Source organism: Lonchura striata, chromosome Z (assembly GCF_046129695.1).
Source record: "Lonchura striata isolate bLonStr1 chromosome Z, bLonStr1.mat, whole genome shotgun sequence".
Classification (NCBI taxonomy): domain Eukaryota; kingdom Metazoa; phylum Chordata; class Aves; order Passeriformes; family Estrildidae; genus Lonchura; species Lonchura striata.
In genome coordinates this window covers 23,602,936-23,625,354 of record NC_134642.1, presented here as the reverse complement: position 1 = coordinate 23,625,354, position 22,419 = coordinate 23,602,936, and the positions used below count along the sequence as shown (strand labels likewise).

At 36.2% G+C, this 22,419-nt stretch overlaps 1 protein-coding gene across 8 annotated transcripts in view; it reads left to right on the top strand.

The window, feature by feature from the left end:
• The window catches only part of PIP5K1B (phosphatidylinositol-4-phosphate 5-kinase type 1 beta), a 97,919-nt gene that overhangs the window by 59,503 nt on the left and 15,997 nt on the right, over positions 1-22,419 (top strand). For all 8 annotated transcript variants that reach the window (XM_021530505.3, XM_021530509.3, XM_021530512.3 and 5 more), the window contains 8 exons: positions 2,654-2,806; positions 4,584-4,883; positions 13,076-13,287; positions 14,894-14,977; positions 15,090-15,138; positions 15,590-15,674; positions 19,935-20,090; positions 20,835-20,979. In XM_021530505.3, the coding sequence (XP_021386180.2) occupies positions 2,654-2,806; positions 4,584-4,883; positions 13,076-13,287; positions 14,894-14,977; positions 15,090-15,138; positions 15,590-15,674; positions 19,935-20,090; positions 20,835-20,979 (1,184 nt within the window). The remainder of the gene's footprint in view (positions 1-2,653; positions 2,807-4,583; positions 4,884-13,075; positions 13,288-14,893; positions 14,978-15,089; positions 15,139-15,589; positions 15,675-19,934; positions 20,091-20,834; positions 20,980-22,419) is intronic.

Genomic DNA, 22,419 nt, shown 5'->3' with positions numbered 1-22,419 from the left:
TGCTTACACATTTCATTACAAAGTGAGGTCTGCAAATGTTCCTGTCTAGCTTTGAGGCACATGGATGACAGATTAAAAATGGAGCATTTTAGAATGTTTCCTTTGTTCTCTCTATTTTATAAATTGAAGACTTATTCTTTCACAGTGTTCAGTTTACACAAGGAAAAATGTTACAAATTTGCTGACACTGTAAAAGCAGGCTTTACTTGATGGAACCACTTTGTATACTGCTGGAACAAGTATCTGCTGTTTTATTTCTCCTGTAGTTCTGCTTTTGGAAGGATAGGATGAATGCTGAACTGGATTGTCTTCTAGATGTTTGCCCAATGTTCAGTTTGTTTCATGATGGGTCACTGATGAAATCAGAGTTCTGGTACAAATTAGCAACTTTATATGTCAGATTTATTTCTGACTTCACTGGCATGGTCAGGGACACCTCCCCCACTAGGTCACTCAAAGTGCCATCCAGCCTGGTATTAAACACTTCTAGACATGGGGCATCCACAACTTCTCTAGACCACACATTCCAGCACCTCACCATCCTTAGAGTGAAGAATTTCTTTCTTCCATTGACCACAACTCTTAGAGTATGACCAATTCCTTATCCTCTGAGTTATCCATCCATCAAATCTATGCCTCTCCAGTTTAGAGACAAGGACATCATGGGTGCCAGTTGTGTCACTATGTAATATGCTATTTATCTTATCTCTTTTTATGGACTTGGTAAAAGATGAAGTATGTGGGCTGTGCTGCCAGCTGCTAAAAAGGTTGTGCTTCTTAGAGCAAAGTTACTATCACCTACAACTTCTTTTCCATCTGAGGAAGCTTTTGCAGGAGCAGAAGTGAAAGTTTATACAAAAACTACATGCTGTGAATAAGATTCGTGACAGTAATTTTAAGTATAAAAAGAGTATTCCCTGAGGGAAGTACCAATAAAGACAATTTGTTGCAGATTATTTTTTCTGTTAGCACAGGAAAACACACAAGTGGTATGTAGTAAGTAGTAAATGATTGTCCAGCTGTGGCAGAAGGGTATGTGAAGTAAAATAAGAGCAGAAATTACAGCAAGCATATGTGACTTTACACTGTTAATTTGAAGTGACAAGGCTCAGGATTTAAAGCTTCACCTTTTCCAAGGAGGATAAGCAGTAACTGTAGGAGTCAGATAGGATAACAAGCATAAATACATTTGAACAGCTGGTAGAATTAAATTATCACTGTAAACTTCATGAAGTACTGTCATTTTGTAAGGAAACTTCTTGATCATAAATACTCACTTGTCAGGCTCTTGGAGATTTTCTTACCTTTTGGTTTTGATTTACCTTCCAGAGGTGTCCAGTCAAAACTAGCTGGGCCCTTTTTATAGCAGCATTTGATGGGTGGACTTCTTTACAGAAATGCATACCACTGGAAAATGACCAATGCAGAGTGTAGGTCAATGTCTTCTGCTTATGTTTTATTGTTCTATTGAGCATTAATGTTTAGGATAATTGCATTAAAATGCTTATCACAGTGACAGTTACTCATTAAGATCGAAATATTTTGACAAGAAAAATGCAATTGCTGCAGTACAACTGCTGATTTGGTGTAAAGGTTTGTAGTGTTACAGTTTAGTATGGCCATTCTGTCTATAGAAAATTGCAACTATAAGGTTAACAAGAAAGGCATTTTGTATTAATTGGAATTGACTATAAGCAGGGAGATATCATGGAAAATTCTCTAAAAAATTATAAACCTTAGCTGGAGCTAGGATAAGAAGGTAATGGCTTAAACCCACAGGAAAGATGCTTCTTTAGTTCAAGTGCTCAGAAAAGAACATATTTATTAGCTTTTCTGGAATTACTGCTTTCAAGTTTAATATAAACAGATTTTTCTATGGTTTTGAGTTGAATGTCTACTCATATAATTTGAATGAAGTTTGGAATAGTGGACACTTAATAAATGTACATTAGTCTCTGTGTAAGTGTAGTTCTACTAGTAAGGGGTAGTCTTGTGTCCTTTTCCTCCTTAATGTGATTGTAATTCGTAATGTGTCCAGTGGAAAAGGAAGCCTGTCTAAATATGCAATATAATGATTCTTCAAATTCCAGTTTTTCTTACTTAGTGGTATTGAGTTTTTCTATTTCAATTGGTTTTCAATCATAAAACTAGTAAACTATTTTAAAAATCAGTAACTATACTAAATTCAGTAGCTATACCTATACCAATCCTATTCTGCAGTTGCGCAGAATAGGATTTGCCTATTCTTCTATAATGAAAAAACCCTACTCACAGTTTTTCTACCATCTTGTACCTGTTTCTTTCAAAAAAATGGTTGTGAAAAGCAAACAGTTCCAGTGAAAATGTCTTCTCAAAGTTTTTAACTCAGAGTTTGCTATGCTGGCAGCATGGAGATCGACTCCTTCCTCATCAACCACTGGCTTCACTCCAAAGGAATCTGCTTTGGAACATGAAGAGGGATTATATGCTTAGCTGCCAGCTGTTCATCCATGATTGTGCAGCATGGCCTGGGCAGAGTGGCCTGACTCAGCTAGCAGCAGTAGTGTTGCTACATAATTCTCTTGTGACTACTTGAACCTGCAGTTCTTCATATTAAACTTGTGTTTGGGTAACACATGCATGGGCAATGAAAAGCAATTTTTGTCTCTTCCAGTACTCAATCTGCAGTGAGCCTTTAATTGAATTATCCAACCCAGGTGCAAGTGGATCCTTATTTTTTGTAACTAGTGGTGACGAATTCATCATCAAAACAGTTCAACACAAAGAGGCTGAGTTTCTTCAGAAGCTCTTGCCCGGCTATTATATGGTAAGTATTTGAAAACTGTATTTTACCTTTAATTCTGCTGTTTCATGTCACTTCTGAAGAATCAGTTCCATTTGTCTTGAAATATTCCACTGGGTTAATCTGTATTTTTTGTGATATTTTTTATGTTTTACCTGCCTTTCTTCTTCATGCCATACACACCCAACAGAAAGAATAGATATAAACCAAGAAGATATTTAAGATAAGAATTGGTGCTCTTTTAAGCATTCAAGGTGAAGCTAAATGTCATAATCTAATTTGATACCAAACTTTGCTTCTAATAAGCTAGTAACAAAATAAGGTTTCTAAATTTCTAATTCAGTTTTTTTTCTCCATTTTGTGTTTGTCTACCCTCTGCATTTCACTCAGAGTGGACAAAGAAACTAGACCGGTCAGTTTCCCTTTTGTTTCCAACTACTTTCGATTTCCATTTCTCATGTATTAAAGCAATCATGTAAAAGATATTTTTATCCATGTAATTTGTTCAAAACTTAGTTTTTGAATGGAGCTTTTTGAGGGCTAATTCTAAGTCCATTGTATTGGGGTTTGTGTGTCACCTGAAGGGAAAACCACTGATTAAAAAGTAAGTAGAATTTAATTTTTTTTTTTGTAACAAAAACCACTTATACATATGAACAGACATTCTTCTGGGTGGTATGTGGGACTTTGTATTATTAGACCTGTGACTGACTTTCTTTTCTTGCTTTCTTTTCTGAAGTAAATACTTGAAAAATTACCCTCTCACTTATACTAAAAATGAGGAATGTTGTCATTATTGCATGAAAGTAACATGGATTCACTGTGTGTGTAAGAAAAAAGAGATATGTACTGACACATGAAAAAAGACAATAATGGCAGGTTTTGTTGTTCCTAATCATGATAATCCACTCAGCACAAGTTTGAGTTATTACAAGTACATATAAGGCCAGTTTGTATTGTTTCTGGGAACTTTATTCTCACTGCTATGCAATTGCTTCCAAAATATAAAATTTCAATCACTGTGATTACTTCTGTGAAAATATGTCTGGTAGTTGTATGTTGTAACTTAGTAATCATGTAACACCTGAAGTAGTTTTTCCTTTTCTTTCTTTTTCATGCTGAAGACTGAGAACAGTTGTATTCAGAAGAAGGATTTTCTCTCTCACCTCTATTATCCTCTCCTACCTGATTTATATTGCCTGTTTTATCACCTCTATTATCCTTTCCTACCTAATTTATTTTGCCTGTTTTATAAATAATTTGGATTATTTTACATTTTTCTGTTCTGGTGGTCAGTTGTGGTTCTATTATGACCTCACACGCCTTTGGAAATAACTTAGTCATTCGGTACTAACCCTGACTGTGTAAAGCCTTATGGAGAGAGGGGTTCTGTTTTTCAGAATCCAAGTCAAGATAATGAGAACTACATTTAACCCAAACTCCTTCCAGCAGGTAAAACTCAAAGGTTGTTCAGGTCAGAAAAAATAAATTAAGTCTTTGTGATGCTTTTAGGTTTGGCCTAGTCTGTTGTTTTCTGTGAGAAAGAGAAACCCGGCTTAAATGTAGTCACTCTCTGTTTTTGGTCTTTATAAGTTCCCAGTAAGAAGGCAGTACCTATGCTAGCTTTCTGGAACAGAAACCCACAAAGATAATCAACTGGTTGAAGAAACTGTGCTGAATAAGAAAACATTCATAATTGTCTTTGTGTTTGTTAATATCTTTTGGTGTTAAAGAAAACCCTTTCTTAAGTGTGGAAGTTCATTAAAAATAGACATATTTTAAAATATCTCTTTTGTTTTAGAATCTGAACCAGAATCCAAGGACTCTTCTTCCCAAATTTTATGGGCTGTACTGCGTTCAGTCAGGAGGCATTAACATTAGAATTGTTGTCATGAACAATGTTTTGCCACGAGCCTTGAAAATGCATTTCACATATGACTTGAAAGGCTCCACATACAAACGCAGAGCGTCAAGAAAAGAGAGGGAGAAGTCCAACCCTACATACAAAGACCTGGATTTCCTACAAGATATGCATGAAGGGTTGTATTTTGACTCTGAAACACACAGTGCATTAATGAAAACACTACAGCGGGATTGTCGGGTGAGTATCTATTTAAACTTCTGTCTTCACCTCTGCTCTAAATTTACTCAGTACAGATTACTTAACCTCCCTTTGTTTTCCATGCTATTTAAGGAGGGATATCTATGGATGTCAGAGCACTGATTAAGCCTGTATTTTAGTTAAGCTGTTGTGATCTGAGATCATAGTCACAGATGGAATGTCCATATACTTTTTGAACACCAAGACTGGGGACCATGAGCACTTCCCTCACTGTGGAACTGGTTCCAGTGCTTAACCACCATCTCACTGAGGAACCTTTTCTTCTATTCACTCTGAACTTTACCAATACAGCTTTAAGCTGCTTCCTTGCATCCTATCACCAGGCACCAGAGATCAGCACCATCCTTTCTGTCACCCTCAACCTTACATCTTCCTCTGCTCCCCACAGATCATGCCCTGTAGTCCTTTCACCATCTTTGTTGCCTTCCTTTGGACACATTCTTATATTTTATATCATCCCTACACTGTAGAGCCCAACTGCATGCAGTTCTTGAGGTGAGGCTGCTCCAATGCTGAGTGTAGTGGGACAATCACCTTTCTCAAACCAGGTGGCTGTACTGTGCTCAGTGTACCCCAGGATACAGTTGGACATTCTGGCCACCAGAGCACATTGCTGATTCATTAAGTTTATGATGTAGAGCAACCCTAAGTTCCAGGGCTATCACTCTATTTCTATGTACATCCAGGATTGCACTGATCCATCTGTGCCAATACAGATTAATACAGAAATGAAGTTCAGTAGATTTGATGATAATGATAAATCTCCATTAATTTGTAGATTTTAATCTGTTTTTCTTGAGGCATAATTAGCCCTGTGGAAACTTTATTATGTATGATAAACTGTATGTAGAGCTGCTGTGAATTGGTTACCTCGGAATGGGAAGGTAGGCCTAGTGGCAGCAGTTTTACTTCTAGAGCAAGGTAATTTTTCCTCAGTTCAAAAGTCCACATAAAAGCTGTCCACAAAATATTTTCAAGTCAGAAGAGGGATACCTGTCATTGCTCTTTGAGCAGACCTTGGTGAACAGAATCAGTTCTATTACGGACAGAGAGAATTGCTATAAAATAGGGTTTTTTTTCCTGTAGCATGGGTAAGAAAATGTAAGGAAAAGGGAGACTCCAGATCTCTCAGAAATTCCTGGGATTCATGGGGTTTTGGAAAGAAAAAATTTGCTTTGCCTGAGGGAAATCATAAGAATTTAATAATAATAAAGCTAAATGGATAGTCTGAACTCACTACATAGAAGAGACACCCTGAATATCAGAGTTTACTGTTCACTGCCACCTGTGGTACAAGATGAAAAGCATTGTTTTTTCACATGAATAGAATTTTTTGTTTATCACAGAAGTCTGCAATGCCTTGTGATTGGTTTGTAAAGCTGTGTGACCTAATGTTCAGCTGTGTATTCAGCATGAGACATTTTTCTAACGTGACACATTGTTCTCTCTGTAGTCTCTTGCAGTGAGTATTTCCTGAGCTCCTACCATGTGTGATGACAGAGAATGCATCAGTATGTCACATCTGGGGATCTGGATGCCTTTCTGTGCATCCCCCACTTGTCCAAGGTTACTTACCCAGTCAAAGTTTGGGGAAATCTATTTTATTGGAAATAATAGAGAGTATCTAAAATATGTAACTGGACTGAAAAGTAAAAACAAGAATCAATCATTTAATTGTTACATATAAAGGGACTCTTAATGATTCTTTGGAAGTCTGGGAAAATTCCTGCTACATGTTATTTGAGTGCTAATACAATCTTTTTCCATGTATATCTTAAATTAACAACTCTAAAGTTAGTCTAGGGTTCTTAAAGGCCCAGCTAAATTTTAAAAGTATTAAAAGTAAAGAAGAAAATTATCCTATAGTAATCTGTGTATTTACAAAAATACACATATACACAATAAGGCATATATCTGTGTGTATCTGCATATAAACACACTGAAAGTTATACATATATAAAAAATTAATTTTTGTTTTCTAGTCAAGTCTTACTCTGTGTTGTAAAATGGAGGGAGCAGACATTATTATCTTTCATATTGCTGAATTTGCTCAGCTAATAAATTTAGCTGAGATAGTTTATAAATTTAGCAGATAGTTTATTTATAAACTATCTGCCTTTTATTTCTGCCTTTAAAAGACCAGAAATATTCCATCCATTTTGTGAACAGGGCATCAGTGCTGCCTCTGCTTTTTCTACCCATGAGGTATTTGGATGGGTATAGTGATAACTGACAAGCTTTTTAGGACTTGAAAACTTGTCATCTCTTTTTACTGCTATTTCAAAGTGAAGAATTTAGTGTAGCCACTTGAAATTAGGAATTAATTTAAGAAAGGAAATTTTTGATCTTTCCAGTATTTCAGAACTAAGATATTCTCTTCTGTGTTGCTTAAATTTGGGTTGTGTTTCCATTGCTCATATATGCAATCAGAATCAGGGAGTAATGGACTTTTTTCCTACTTCTTAAATATAAACATCCCTGGTTGCTAGCTCTCTCCTCCTTAAGATCCATTGCTAAGTTCAGAGGCCTGGCAAAATTTCCTGGTAATGAAAGATAGTTGTGGTGGGGACCTGCTATGGTCTTTGACTGCTGCCAGTGAATCTTCTGCCCTGTTCACCACTGGACTCATGTTTTCCTTGGGCAGCTTTTCTCTGTGTCTTGATATCCTTCTGGTCTCAATTCTATCTGGCCTTTGGCCTCCTTGATCACAGCTGCCATCCCTAGATGCTCAGGCAATGTTTCTCTATTCCTCCTTTCTAGCCTGTCCGTCTTCACCTGTCCTGTATGCTGGCTTTTCACATTCAAGCTGTGCAGTAGCTTCTTTGTTTAGCTGAATTGGCCTCCTGATACATCTACTCAGCCAGCACAGACCATCCTGACACCTGACACAGAGCTTTTTCCCCAGGGAATGCAGTGCTGCAATGGTAGACCACTGCTGGAAAAGTTCTGGCCTTTCACACCTCCTGGCAGTGCTGGTGAGGAGATGCATGACCCGCCCAATTAGAGAATGGGGCTGAGTTGTTTGTGGTGATCCCTCACGGTCTGGTGCCTCCAGATTATCCATGCTGGAACAAGTACAGGTTGATTGCATTGTTCAGCTCCTGCATCCCCTGCTTGTTTTGTTCACATTTGAGGTGACAGGGTCTGAAAACTTGTCTCACAGTTCATTTTGCAGAATTTGCAACTTAACTGAACCAAAGAGTGTAATGCAATGTTCCTAAAGATGGAACATTCATGAATTTATCATATATACAATGTACACAATTGAAAATTTGAACTAGCTTGCAAATTCCAGACTATTGGTGAGACTTTCTGTAGCTATCCTATCCTTGCCTTTTTGGAGAAGCATTAACAATTAATCAAACTGTGATCATGTAGTTTTTAAGAGCAAAAGAAAAAATGAAGATGTATTTACTATTGAGAAATGAAGGTTTTTTGAGAGTTTGCATTTTACCTTTATGTCAAAGAACACTAGAATTTTCTGAGGAAATTACATTTTAAAAGTGACTAATGAAAAATCCTGTAAAGGAAATTTCAGGATGGTCATGTCTCCTAAGTTTGAGATTTGGGTATTATTTTCATCACTGCTGTCTTAGCCAGTTGCTACAAAAGTTTTTTGGTGTGATTGCACATCTATTTTGTACTGTAGCAAATGTGATGCAGATCTTGTATAACCAAATTTATCCACAGAATTTTTCAAATTCCTTCATAGCATGTGTAGTGTGTTTTGCAGTTTTTTGCCTTTTTTCTACCTCAAAGGATCTACACAGATAATTCTTTAAGCCAAATAACTTCAGTGACCCATTGTACAGCATATCCTTACAAACAGTAGTGTTGGCAAATTTAATGAAGTGTTAAACTGCAGCGTAGGACAGAAATAAAAGGTGGCATGATGCGGCATGGAGATGGAGAACATACTAATCTTAGATGAAGGGCCTCTTTGTCAGAAATGGTAGTTTGAGGGAAATGACCATAGCATGATGCTGTAGATCTCTTGTATCTTTGTATATTATCACTCCTATAGTATCAATTGACCTTAGGAATTTTTCGTTACTTCTACTTTTAAAATCAGAATCTAGATTGTTAATTTTGTAGTGTTAGTTTGGGGAATTATGTTGAAATGGGAAGTGATTCCACATATGTTTTGGTGGGAATGTGATGATTCATTTTCTTGGGGTAGATTTTTTCTAAACCAGACCCATTTTTAGGCATTGACATTTGTGAACTTGTTCCTAAGACATGCTTATTTTGTGAGACAGTCCTTTAATTTGTGTTTATTTCATATAGCTCATTATGTTGAATAGTAATTATTGATATGTTGTAAAATTAGTCTTCTTTCTACTGTGTTAATTTTTTTGTCGCTTTTCCAAAATGCTTGTAGGAGAGGAAATACTTCCTTGCATGGTTATTCATTTAGTACTTTTATTAAATAAGGTTCTATTTTTTTTTCTTTTGAGTTGTATTTTTCTCGACCCTTTTATGAAAATGATCTGATGACATTTTTGTGTGCTGTTTTGCATGGATAGCAAATGTAAATGCAGATTTCTCTGTCAGATAGTGTGTAGCTCAGGCTGGCTGCATATAAAATAAAAATGACATTTTGTGGCAGAAATACTTGTTTTGCACTGTTAGTCACTGGCTGAGATAGTGGAGCATAACCATGTCTAAGATAATTCACAGAATAGTTTAACATCTGATTACCTCTGAGAAAAGAAAATCTGATTCAGAGAATTAATTTTTCATGTTCTGCATCAACATATTTTGTGATGCCATTTTAGTGTGGGTTTTTATGTGGTATGAAACAAAATAGTGCTTAAGGCTACAAAGGGTGAGTGCCACTTGCCATCTGGAAGTTTTCAGAGCAGCTGAAGTCAGCCTTGACAGCAGTACTTCATGACCAAGTGACAACACTGTGTTGACAGAATCTGTGTAGCTAGTGAATTAACACATATAAATACTATCAAGATAAACAATTTAATGTTTAATTAATGAACTGAAGGTTTACTTCAGTTATTGTCATTATCAAATACACCACTTGTTAGTACACAGCATGGTTGAGACCATTCTTCCTGAAACCCCACAGTGCCATTTTGCTAGCAAGGTACATGTCAGAATGGTTACATGAGCAAAGATTGGGGGTTTCCTCTCTTCACCTATATAAGTAGTGTATTTCTAAGAATTTATGTTGATTTCTAGTGATCTCACATGGATAGAGTCAGGTGTTTTGCAGGGCTTCCTCCTTTTGCTGTGAATATAGCCATGTAATATTGTAATTTATTTGAGTAGGGTTTTTTTCTTTGATTAGGTTATCATTTTGGTGCCTTTGTAGCAAAATCTTCCTGCTGCATCTCAAAAGCGCTCCTAAAATCATCAAAAGTATCTGCAAACAAACCTCAGCATAGGAAAAGAAATGCCTTGATGTTCTGCATTTTGTAACTTGTCCTTGTTGAAACAGATTATTATGTACAACTGTGTGCGCAAAATGTTACTTATGTATTTTAAAATTGTCACAATTTGGTATTTTAAATATGTGAGATATTATTCAGTAAATCCAACTAATTTACTGTCTTAATACAGACTGAGGATTTTGACACAAAGTTTTGTTGATTGCTGATTTATGAGATTCTTCCTTATTATTTTGGTTAGTTAATTCTTACCAGAAGTTTCATCAGAAATAAACGGGGAGCAAAACATGTTTAGATATGGTCACAAATATTAATTTGCAAAAAGAGTGGTTGGTTTGGTTATCACATTTCTAAGGGGAAGTAATCAGAACTGTACATCAAAGATGTAATTAGACAGGGCCAGATCACATCATCATATCCTAAAGACACACTGTGAACAGTGTAATGCCATCTCTGAGTAGGGCCATGAACAGTGTCTGGGGGACAAGGGTTCTTATGCTGTGTGCTGTTTATAAGAATTTGTATTGCAGTTAATCCTTGGGATGTGAAGGCGTTTCAGTTGTTAATGAACTGTAATAACAAAATTTGTTTTTATGAAGTTTTTTGATAATCCTACACCAAAATCATAAATTGTCAAGGCATGATCTGTTGTACTGTACAAGTAGTATGGGTTTAAGTGGCAGTGATGGATTAATTTTATCACATAAGAGGTCCCTGTAGAAGAAGGAGCAGCACATTACAGCACAGCCTCCCATGAGACTGCATCCAGTCATAGGTTATGTAATTAGTGCGGTAAAATCATGTATCTAATGTGACCTAATTAAAAATGCTGTAAAGAACATGTTGAAGGTAGAACTGTCAGCAGTAATTTATAACTGTAAAATAAATGTGACAATGCTTTTCCCAAGCCTGACTAGCTCCTGTTCTGGTTTTGCATGAACAGTGTTGCTTACTGTACTAAGGTGTTATTTTTCAGCCTATCCTGAATTTTGTTTCAGCATTTGATGGCAAACATTCATTGATTACCTATTTTTTAATTAATACATGATTTTGTAATTTCTTTCTGAGAAACTCTGAGTAAAGGGTAGCAATAAGTAAGCAGTATATAAAATTTTAGATGTTTTTGGCACCAAGTGCCTTTGTACCTGTTAGCCATGCTATTTTTGCAATTTATGATTGTAAACCACCAACATGTCCACACAATGCACAACAAAATTTCAGAATCTTGTGGTTAGAATACAGGCTTTGTTGTGTATTAAATAATTTGTGAATTCTGTCCTCAGAAGATGCTGTGGACTTCTAAGGCCATACATTAGTAGTCTTTTCTTGTTCCATTTGAACTAAGGCATCGCTGAGTAGGATTCCTCTGATAAGAGCAAACCCATGGTGTCTTCAAGTCATTCTTTGAGTCTGAAAATCAGGTCTGATTTTGTGCCTTTCTACTTTATGCTTTGTTTCATCACTGCTCTGGTTATCTGAGCAATGAGTATTTTTCCAGCAATTAGAGTAAGTGGTATAAAAACCTTATGATTAGACATACAGATCCATACTAAATTACTGATTTACTGCCATATAATTTTTAAACCTACACAAATGCTGGAATTGCTTTTTCTTTTTTCATTAAGAGACGGGATGTTTCTGCTTAACCAAAAATACTTATGATTGGATAATCTCCATCCAAATTACATACCTGGAATCTGCACTCATCTCTGTAAAATCACTTTTTTTCTTGTTAATGTAAAAAGACGTACTGTTGCCTCTTGAATCTGTGACAAAAATCCATTATCTTCAGGCACTATGTGTCAAAACACATCATGAATCACTGCTGAGCTGCATGAGGTAAAGAGTGAGTGGCACAGCATATCCCTCCTGGCTGTTACTGGTGTTTCTTCCTCCACTTAGTAGTGTCATGTAAGACATTAAGCACAGTTGCTGTCTGACACTAAACTGTTGCTCTGAACAGTTTGGTTATATTACTAGATGTGATTGCAGCTTGCTTTAGTTCATGTTTGGGTATTGACTTGAGCTGTATTGCCTTTCAATTATAGCATGCCAGACTTTGGAATGATGTAGCTGACTAAAAACAAATGAAACTATTTGTGTGTGAGAGAAGACATGCTGCCAGAGACAGAAATGGTTGGTACAGCTAGAAGAGAAGGATGGTTGGTTAAGTCATACTTCATAAGTAAAACCTGTCTTTTGAGTTTAGATAGGCTCTATTTAGCCTAGTAGAGAGGTGCATGATTTTTGTACTCCAATCCCATTAGCTGCTAATAAGGTGGTGGTAGCAAATACTTTTGTTGACATTTGAAAGTTCTCCAAGAGTATGGTGTCTGTTATAAATAGGAGGTGGAGGGGAGATAAGAGAGGAGTACAGTCAAAAACACTGAGGGAGGTCTGGAATGTGGATGAGAGATAATTTTAAAAATATGTTGTTCATAAGTATACGATGGAACCATTAATTGATTATTTGCTATAAAGGAAAAGGAATTATCTTCCTTGGAATTATTTTCCTTGACTACAAAATAGCATCAGGTTACATTTCAGCTGTGCGTCTTGCTTTCTCACTTGTTACAAGAGCATTCAGCTAATTAGAAAATGAGCACTTGACTTGTGTGGATAGTAAAAGGTTTTTGTGTAAATGTAATTTCAAATACTTCCTGATAAGAGAAGCTTGTGCCGTGAGAGCCTGCTTTCTCTCAGGTTTGCAAAGTGCTGCTGTTTAATTATTTTGTGGTTTCAGTATAGTCATTCCTTCTTTGGTAGGTTCTAGAAAGTTTTAAGATCATGGATTACAGTCTGCTTCTGGGGATCCATATATTGAACAGTAACATGAAGGAAAGAGAAGGAGAATGTTCCCAGGCTGCATCAGATGCAAAACGCCATGGAGGGCAGAAAGTTCTCTATTCCACAGCCATGGAGTCTATACAGGGACCTGGGAAGTCTGGAGACTCCATCACCACAGAGAAAACAAACACGTAAGTGCTATAACCTGCTCTTAATATTGCTTTCAAAAGTATTAACAGGCAAAACTTTCATGAGTACACTGTATTCTAGGAATTGAAAGATTGAGCCTGTTTTTTTTTTTTTTTCCAAAACCTGCATCATCAAGATTGGCCACAGAGCATGATATTGGAATGTTGATCACTAGATTGATAGTCTTTAAATACATGATAGTTCAGAGTGACTTATGTATGCACACGTGCATTCTTTTATGAAAGAGATGCTACAGACAACTATTACAAGAGTCCCAGCTACAATCTAATTTTAACTGAAAGCAGCCTGGCGAGACCAAATCAAAAACTATAAATTAACATTGAAAAGGATATTCCTACAGGGGTTGTTTTCATCTTGAAGTAGTATACTCAGAGTACACAGAATGATATAATCAACCACTGAAGTGCAGTCATATATTTCCTGAGATTAAGAACTGATGTTCTTTTTCTATTTTTCTGTCTAACAAAAACTTTAATAGAAATTTGAATATATAAACAGTCATTATTTTGTTTTTCCTTCATAATATATTAAGTTCTATGAGAGTATTATCGTCATCATTCAGCATTGCATATAATAAGTTCTTTATGTTAATGAGGATTTAATTAAAAATTAAGGATTTACTTTTCCTGGTTCTCAAGGGAGCTGTCTAGGTAAATACAACTAATGATGCAGAATCTGTGCTTAAACTTACAGCAAACAAGTGAGAGAATTATGATATTCAGTATTCATGGGGAGTTTCCAGACACTGAGAACTCTGGACTATAATTAGAGCTTTATTTCACTTGGTTTTTACAACTCACATTCACACGGAAGGTGGCTAGTGCTGTTGATGGCAGAGGTGTTGCACTAGCTGGGCTCCCACACCACTTGAGCTAATACAGTGCTACTCAGATCCTGACAATTGTAGTCCTTCTTTGACTCCTTGCACTATGTCTCTCATGGTGACATAATAGCTAGTGGAACAAAACACAATGCAGAGGTTGGATGGACCATTTTTCTAGGTGTTGGAGTAGGAGGAGAAGGTCTTAAAATGACTGTTAATGGCTGAGTATGGATTCTGGACCAACTGGAGCCCTGGATTCTCTGCAGTCAGGATTCTCAGCTTGATACTGTTGCTTTATCTGTCACTTATCTGTCTGTAAAGAAATTTTGAAAAAGCACAGTAATATATTTTTCACTAAAAATGATGTATTAAACAACCTTTTCAGACTTTGATTAATGTGCAGACTCTCTGTGATTTTTTACATATAGTAGAAAAAATTCTCCCTTATCTAAAGGTACTTACTTTCCTTAGCAATATAATGATATATACTTTCTTCCACTTTACAGATCATCTGAATATTTCCAACTCTGTCTAAAATGTATCTTAAAATATTTATTGTTTCTTAAATTGTGGATATTTATCCAGATACTTCAAATTTTTTATTCAAAATCCACTGCATGCTAGGTGACTCACATTTGACTGACTTTGCACTGTGGCATCTGATTTAATTATTGTCTACTCCTTTGGGTTTACAAGTGGGTACAGTTCAGCTAGTAACTGGTGATCAGAGATGTATTAAAAATATTCTTTGTTGTTTCTCTTAGAATGGGAGGTATTCCAGCAAAAAGCCATAAAGGTGAAAAGCTGCTTTTATTTATGGGTATTATTGATATTCTTCAGTCTTACAGGTAAGTTTAACTTCAACTTTCAATGAATTTTCACTGAGCAAACTATTCTGAAATTACTTATAAAAGTGGAAGTTTTATAAAGCAGTTCTGATTTAGTTTTTTACATAATTAGGTTAATGAAGAAGCTGGAACATTCTTGGAAAGCTCTTGTTTATGATGGGGTAAGTAGATTTTATTGATTTTTTTAAAACTGCTTATATTTTAGCTGGTGGATCTTTGACTCATGTTGACCAGGAAAAATCTTGTGGTACATTTTAACCTCACCATGTGGTTTGAGTTGCTGCTGAAATCTTCCCAATACATGCTCTGGTTTTATTTGTTGAGCTTTCAAACAACAGCTAATAATATTAGTTTGTCCTTATAACTTACACAAGTCTAGCCAGCTAGCAGAACACTGATGAATCCATAACTCAAAAATATACACCGTTTGAAAAAAAAATTCAAATGCTTGGAAGATTTTGCAGACTATAGCTGTATAATTTATAACTCATAAATGGTATGATTCGCTAGTTTTGACTATGCCTTAAATGCACACTATAGTTCACCTGAGGTGTCCAGGTTCTTCTTGACACCTTGTGGAAAATGTGACTGAGATATTTTTCAATCTTGTAGGATACTGTTTCAGTTCACCGACCAAGTTTTTATGCAGACAGATTTTTAAAGTTTATGAATGCAAGAGTTTTCAAAAAAGTTCAAGGTAAGAAAGTAGTGACTTCTTCTTTTTAGATATTTTTATAATCACAAATGCTGCTTATAATGCTCCTGTATTGGAAATAAAACAAGCCTTTCTTCAACATCATGTAGCACTTTTGTAGCTCCAGTCAAGAAACTAAATTTCTGACAATTGGGATTTTACTCCATTAGTAAAATTACAGAGAATTATGTACTATGTATTTTTGTCACATCAGGGCTGTCTAAAGTTGGTTTCACTTCCCCTCTTCAACTAGATGGGGGAAAAGTTATAACAAAAGGCAGGTGGGTTCAAATAAGGACAGGGAGAGATCACTCACCAATTACTATCCCAGGCAAAACTGACTCAAATCAGGGCAATTAATTTAGCGTCTTACTAATTAAAAGAAAAACAAAACAAAAACAAAAAAAAAAACCAAAAAAAAAACCAAACCCCAAAACAAACAAAAAACCCAACAACTTTAGAGACTCCTTCATACAGACTTTTTCCATCAAAAGTTCAGATCAAGTTTTATTTTCACTACTTTTTCTAACACTAGAAGTCATACTGGCCTTTGTTGCTCTGCATATTGTCTAAAGTTGAAACCACTTTTCTAAAGATAATTGAACCTTTGAACTCTGAGCCTGCCCATGAAAACCACTGTTAAAGCCTGGCAGATTAGAACACAAACATGGTTATGTATAAAGGCATATGAAAAAGACAAAACTGATACTGCAAAAAGAAGGTAGAAAATTATGTAATAAGTATTTTGTGAAATTCTAAATAAAAAAAAGAATAGGATAGACTGATGAAAGGAAAAGGCTGAGACTAATTATACTAAAATAGTTAAGGTATTTTAAGTAGAATTAAGGAATCCTTAAAAGAAAAAGAAAAAATTTGAATTAACCCTAAGTAGTGATTCCCTGTATTCATGATATGTTATGGTAGCTTTTCAGGAAACAACACTTTTTGTGAATCTTATTAATGAATTTATATGTAATTTATTTCTAAATTGACTATACTAGTGAAAGGAAATTCAATCTGAAGTGTTGCAAGTGCAGAGAAGGATGGTGATGGGGGACAAAAGAGAACTGGACAAGTGAGAAATGGACCCATGGGAACCTGACCACGTTCAACAAAGTCAAGTGCAAAGTGTTATATCTGTGTTGGGGCAACCCCAGATACCAGCACAGGCTGTGGGATGAACAGATCAGAGCAGCCCTGCCCAGAAGGACTTGGAGGTGCTGGTGGATGAGAGGCTGGACAATACATGGCCATAAGCACTCACAGCCCAGAAAGCCAAACGTGTCCTGGGCTGCATCCAGAGCAGTGTGGGCAGCAGGGCCATGGAGGGGATTCTGCCCCTCTGCTCTGCTCTGCTGAGACCCCACCTGCAGGGCTGCATCAGCTCTGGGTCCCAGCACAGGAAGGACATGGACCTGCTGGAGCGAGTCCAGAGGAGGGCCATCAACATGATTAGAGGCATGGAGCCCCTCTCCTATTAAGTGAAACTAGGCAAGCTGGGGATGTTCAGCCCAGAGAAAAGAAGTCTATGGGGAAATCTTGTAGCAACCTTTTAGTACCTAAAGGAGGTACTGGAAGGTGCAAGAAGGCTGGAGATGGACTTTTTAAAAGGGTATATAATGACAGGACAAGAGGGAATGGCTTTAAGCTGAAGGGTAGATTTAGGTTAGATGTTAAGAAGCTCTTTACAAGTGAGGGTGATTAGGCACTGGGACAGGTTGCCCAAAGAAATGGTAGATGCCCCATCCTGGGAGTGTTCAAGGCCAGTTTGGTGGGGATCTGAGCAACCTGCTGTAGTGGTAGGTGTCACTGGGCTCAGCAGGGTTTGGAACGAGATGATTTTTCATATCACTTCCAATACATGCCATTCTGTGACGACTGCTGAGACACACTCAATGTATGTGCAGTAAGAAAGTCTCTAATAAATATACTGGCAAGACAAATATGAGTGCTTGAGGTTTGATGATATCCAGGCTGTTCTTTGGGAAAAAGCTCTCTGGATTATTGTGAGCAATGAAGTTTTTTCCAACAGTTATCACAAGTGTTATGAAACCTTACAGTAAGACATACAGATTAGGTGTTTTGAATAGTGTGCACACATACTAACTTGCTGCTTTACTACTAGATTATTTTTTAAACCCGTGGAGGTGGTGCTGAAATTGCACCTTTTTTTTTTTTTTCTTTCTAGTAAGAGAATGGCTGGTTTTGATTACCATGTAGGAGAGAGTGTTTTCTGAGTTGAGGATTCTTTTATGAAGCAGTGTTCTTGAGAAATAAGTATTAACTGATGGGCTAGAATTATCTAGTTTTTAGAGGAACTTGTACTTTAAAATGGATCTGAGTTAACAGTTTCATAAGCCTGCTTATGGAAGTGTATTTGTTTCAGAGTTTGAGTGTCAAAATGTGGAATGGTCACTTGGCTCAAATACTACAGGAGGAGTATTGGGCATATGGTATTGTCTTAAACTGATAGAAGGTGTTTTGCAAATACTTTTTGACCAGTGTTATTATACTGGTCTCTTAACATTTTCATTAGTTATCTGGAGTGAGAAACAATTCTGTGTGGACAGAGAGAGAATAAAATACAAATGAACACTAGAACTAAATAATATTTAAGTAAACCAAAAATTACTACAAATACTGGAATAAGTTAACAATTTAAAGTGTTCAAAGTTAAGTCCTTTGGAAAAGATTGATTAATAAGAAAATAGAAGCAATTGATGTAATGTGACAAAATGTGAAGCAAAATTCAGCTTAAAGGAGAAAGGAGCATCCCAAGACCTAGTTCTCTTTAAATCTTGGAATAATTTTGCCAAAGAACTGGTGGGAATTCTGTTGTCTGAGGCAATACTCAAAGGAACTCCTCTGCATTGATAAAGAATAAAGAGTGCCTGCTCCTTACTACTTGATACTCGTGTTTGACAAAATAAATACCGTATGTCTTACCTCAATATTGGCATCTTTTTTCCCCCCAATTCTTTCTAATTCTGACTGCTAGATTTGTTCCAGGACAAGACACAACCTGTTTTGTATTTGAAGCGTATAATGTACAATTAAAGCATATAATGCCAAATTTTCTCTCTGATCTTAATTAATCTGTCTCATTTTTCCAAGCTATTAACCTGTCTAAGTATCCTACTTTTATCAATTTCCTCTGTATACAGGGCTATTAATGGACTTTTATACAGATTAATGGTTCAAATGCATTATTATTCTTTCATAAAATACTGGGAGTGTTCCTGCCTTCAATAATATTATTTCTAAGCTTTGAGTCAGACATTTCAGATTAAACACTTTAGCCCTTGTCTGAATCTGGCTTTTCCACTAGTGCATAGAACAACCATGCATAGTTAAGAACAAAAACTTACTAAGTGAATTTAGCCTTGGGCAGAGGCTAGCTCAGCAACTGTCTTCTATGTTCTTTTTTAAAAGTACCCTGGAACTATGTAGCTGATTATTTTCTTCAGTCTTCAGCCAAGTGAACACTTGATGTGTTTACTTTGAACTGTGTAGTAAAGAAATTAAAGAAGTGTTATAGTGCATCTGATGTAACTTCACAGCCAATGCATGGTGATCAGCAGCCAGCAGCTGAAAAACACTAAATTAAATTGTTGGCATCCTTCTGGAGAAGAACTACTGATGGGGCTCATGGTTCAGTAGTAGTGGCAATGATCAGTTGTAGAGTTTGATTCAAAAGGCTTTTTAAATAGGCAGGTCCTGCTAAGAATTATATAAGAGGTGCTGATACCTGAGTGCGTAGGCCATCAAGATTTTGGAAGTGTTTATTGTATCAAAAAAAAAAAAAGTTTGACAGAAGAGTCTGGAGTGGAAATTCTTCAGTATCATTACATAGAAGTAGTTAACAGCTCAAAAATAAAAAGATTACAACCTCCCAGAATACTCCAAATGTCTTTTTCATTTTTGTATTTTCTGGGTTTTTTCCTGTATCACTCTGTCTTTGATTGCATGGGTTGGTACTCCATAGGAGCTTTTTAAATTAGTGGTGCCAGTGACTTGACTTATTGTCCTACAATAAGCAGTCAGAAACTGAAAAAGACAAAAGTACTTCTCTTGCAAATGAAATAACAATACTTTTCACTTTAGTTACATTAGAGTTACATTAATGTAATGTTTAAGTAAGTTTCTAGACATGTTCTTCATCTGTATTCAAAACCTAGATTTTCTATATGGCTTACTTTTTGTAAAGATGTGTAGGGAGATAAGATGACATAATTCAACATCTATGTTCATTTGGTAATGCAGCTTTAAAGCCTTCACCTTCAAAGAAACGGTGTAATTCCATCACAGCCCTAAAGGCAGCATCACAAGAAATAGTGTGTGCAGTTAGCCAGGAGTGGAAGGATGAAAAGCATGGCATTCTTGCTGAAGGACAAAGTTATGCCAGCCTTGATGAAGAAGGTATGGTCTTTCAAATAAACAAATTATGTTTTTAAGAATTTTGTATAAGCTTTAGAAGTCCTGTAACTAGAACACTACTAGTATGGCTGAACTCTCAAAATCAGAGTCAAGTTATTCTTATGGAGAGGGTAGTTAGTAATATTTGTCAAAATAGACCTTCAGGAGCAAGACAAAGTCAGTGTCAAAGTTTGTAATATGATGTTAAACTTTCAGATTTCAGGACATCCTGAAAAAAGGTGTTCAGTCCAGACAGAAAATTAAAGGCAGAACCAATGCTATCCTTTTCACTGACCTCTAGACAAGCATGTCACTTCAAGTGTTTTGAAGCTCAGTTCATTGTTCCCAGAGGTTTTTTGAAGAGGTTCAACTTTGCCCCTTTCAGAACTTGCCTGCAGCCATGATGAAAGCAGAACCAATTGCCTAATCTAATCTGATAAATGAGCTGTGGTAATATGAGTATAGTCCTCAGACTGAGAAGAATTTATAACTCATACCTCTGTTTAATATTTGACTTTGGAGTTAACTCTGTATTCTGCTGAATGTAGTTGTTAGCAGCTGAAGTTCACTCTGTAATACAAGAGTGTGGTATGGGCATATGAATAATACCATCTCATTAATTCAAACATTAGGAAACTTCAAGAAGCTTATGAGGGCACTATGGGACTCGACATACTTACATGAAGATTCTTGGGCTAAATTTAAAATGAAGTTTGTTAACATTGTTCTTTATTTCTGCATATGCAGTACTAGGTTCACACCACCGGCCAGATCTAGTGCCCAGCACTCCATCTCTGTTTGAAGCAGCTTCCTTGGCAACCACACTTTCTTCTTCTTCCTTGAATGCAGACGATCACTGTCCACGTGATCAACCTACACTCTATTCTAGCAGGTAAAGGCCGTATCTGTTCTGCTAGAAGTTTAATGTTGTGCTCCACAGAAGGGGGCTCTGCAAAATAAGAGCAGAAGGGACAAATGTCGCTGTAGCTCAGTGTTTAACCTTTCCAGTGAAGGACAGGTGCCAAAAGCTTGTAGGATTTATCATGTATTTTTTTGTAATTATACATGTTGTAATTTGGGATCATGAAATAGAAAGCATAAATATGGTGAAAAAGGTTATATGAAGTTTTCTTCATGTTCCAAAACAAAACTGGATATCTAAATTTTGTTTTGGCCTTAGTCTGTACCATAAACCAAACTACATTAAGGTCAGGGTAGGAAGTACTTCTTGTAACTTGGCTGTAGACTAAAACAGCTGCAGAAAATAGTGATGTGCTAGGAAAAGAAAAAAACTGTTCTTTATCCTGAATGCACAGTAAATGTACACTGAATGGTCTGCTTTAAATTCTTCTATAACAACCATTTTCTGAAGTAAATTTGTGTGAAACTTCATATATGTGTGTGATTAGAGCCTGTCTGGTTTTAATCCAGGAAGTATAAAAACAGGAATGTCTTAAGAAAAGTTGTGCAGATGCTAGTGAGCTAGGTTAAATGCAATTTGAGTTGTGTTTGAATATATTTCAGCTGTGTCAGTCCAATACCATGCTTAAGCCAGTAAGTCTTGCTGGGAGATTGTATGTGCCTGTATGTTCCCTTGTGAACCTCAAGTGTACTGTGCTGTGTCACCTTACCTGCTTGCAGATCTTTTTACAGTGTATTGAGCTATTTCTTTGCCAGTTTTCATCAAGAAGGTAGCCACTCAAGCGTCTTGAATATTGTTTGGAAAAATTTGGAGTCCTGAATTACTCAGTGTATAAATTTCACAAATGCAGTAATGTGCCAAGATTAAATTCTTTCCTGTAAATGGCATGTTGTCCAAAATGTCAAGTTATTTTAAAAGCAATCTTGAGGCAGTAGGTTTTTATCTCCTGTTAAATTTTTGACAACTGTATTTACATAAAAAGTAAAATGACTTGCAGCATTACTTGATAATAGTGATATTTACGGCTTCCACTTCCATTACATTGAAATAAATTTCACTGATGTGGCATCTTCTATATGTCTGATGATTTGCTATAAAAATTTGAACGAAGCATGTTTTGGGGTATTATGAAGATGAAGTTTTTATTGCAGAACAAAAATGTTTCTCCACAAGCTTTAGGAAATAAAACTACTGATGAATAAGCATTTGTAGAAATAGAGCTCATTCACTTCAACTTGTGTCAAGTTATCTGTAGGACTTCAATATTCATGATCTTTCACAAAGCTTTTTCTTTGATAGAAATAAAGCTGGAGGGTTTTGTTTCCTTTAAGCATTTCAAATAAAACCACAGAACTGCTCTTTATCAGCATCAGTCAGGAAAAGAGAATGGTGGAGTTGTCTGAATAAAGA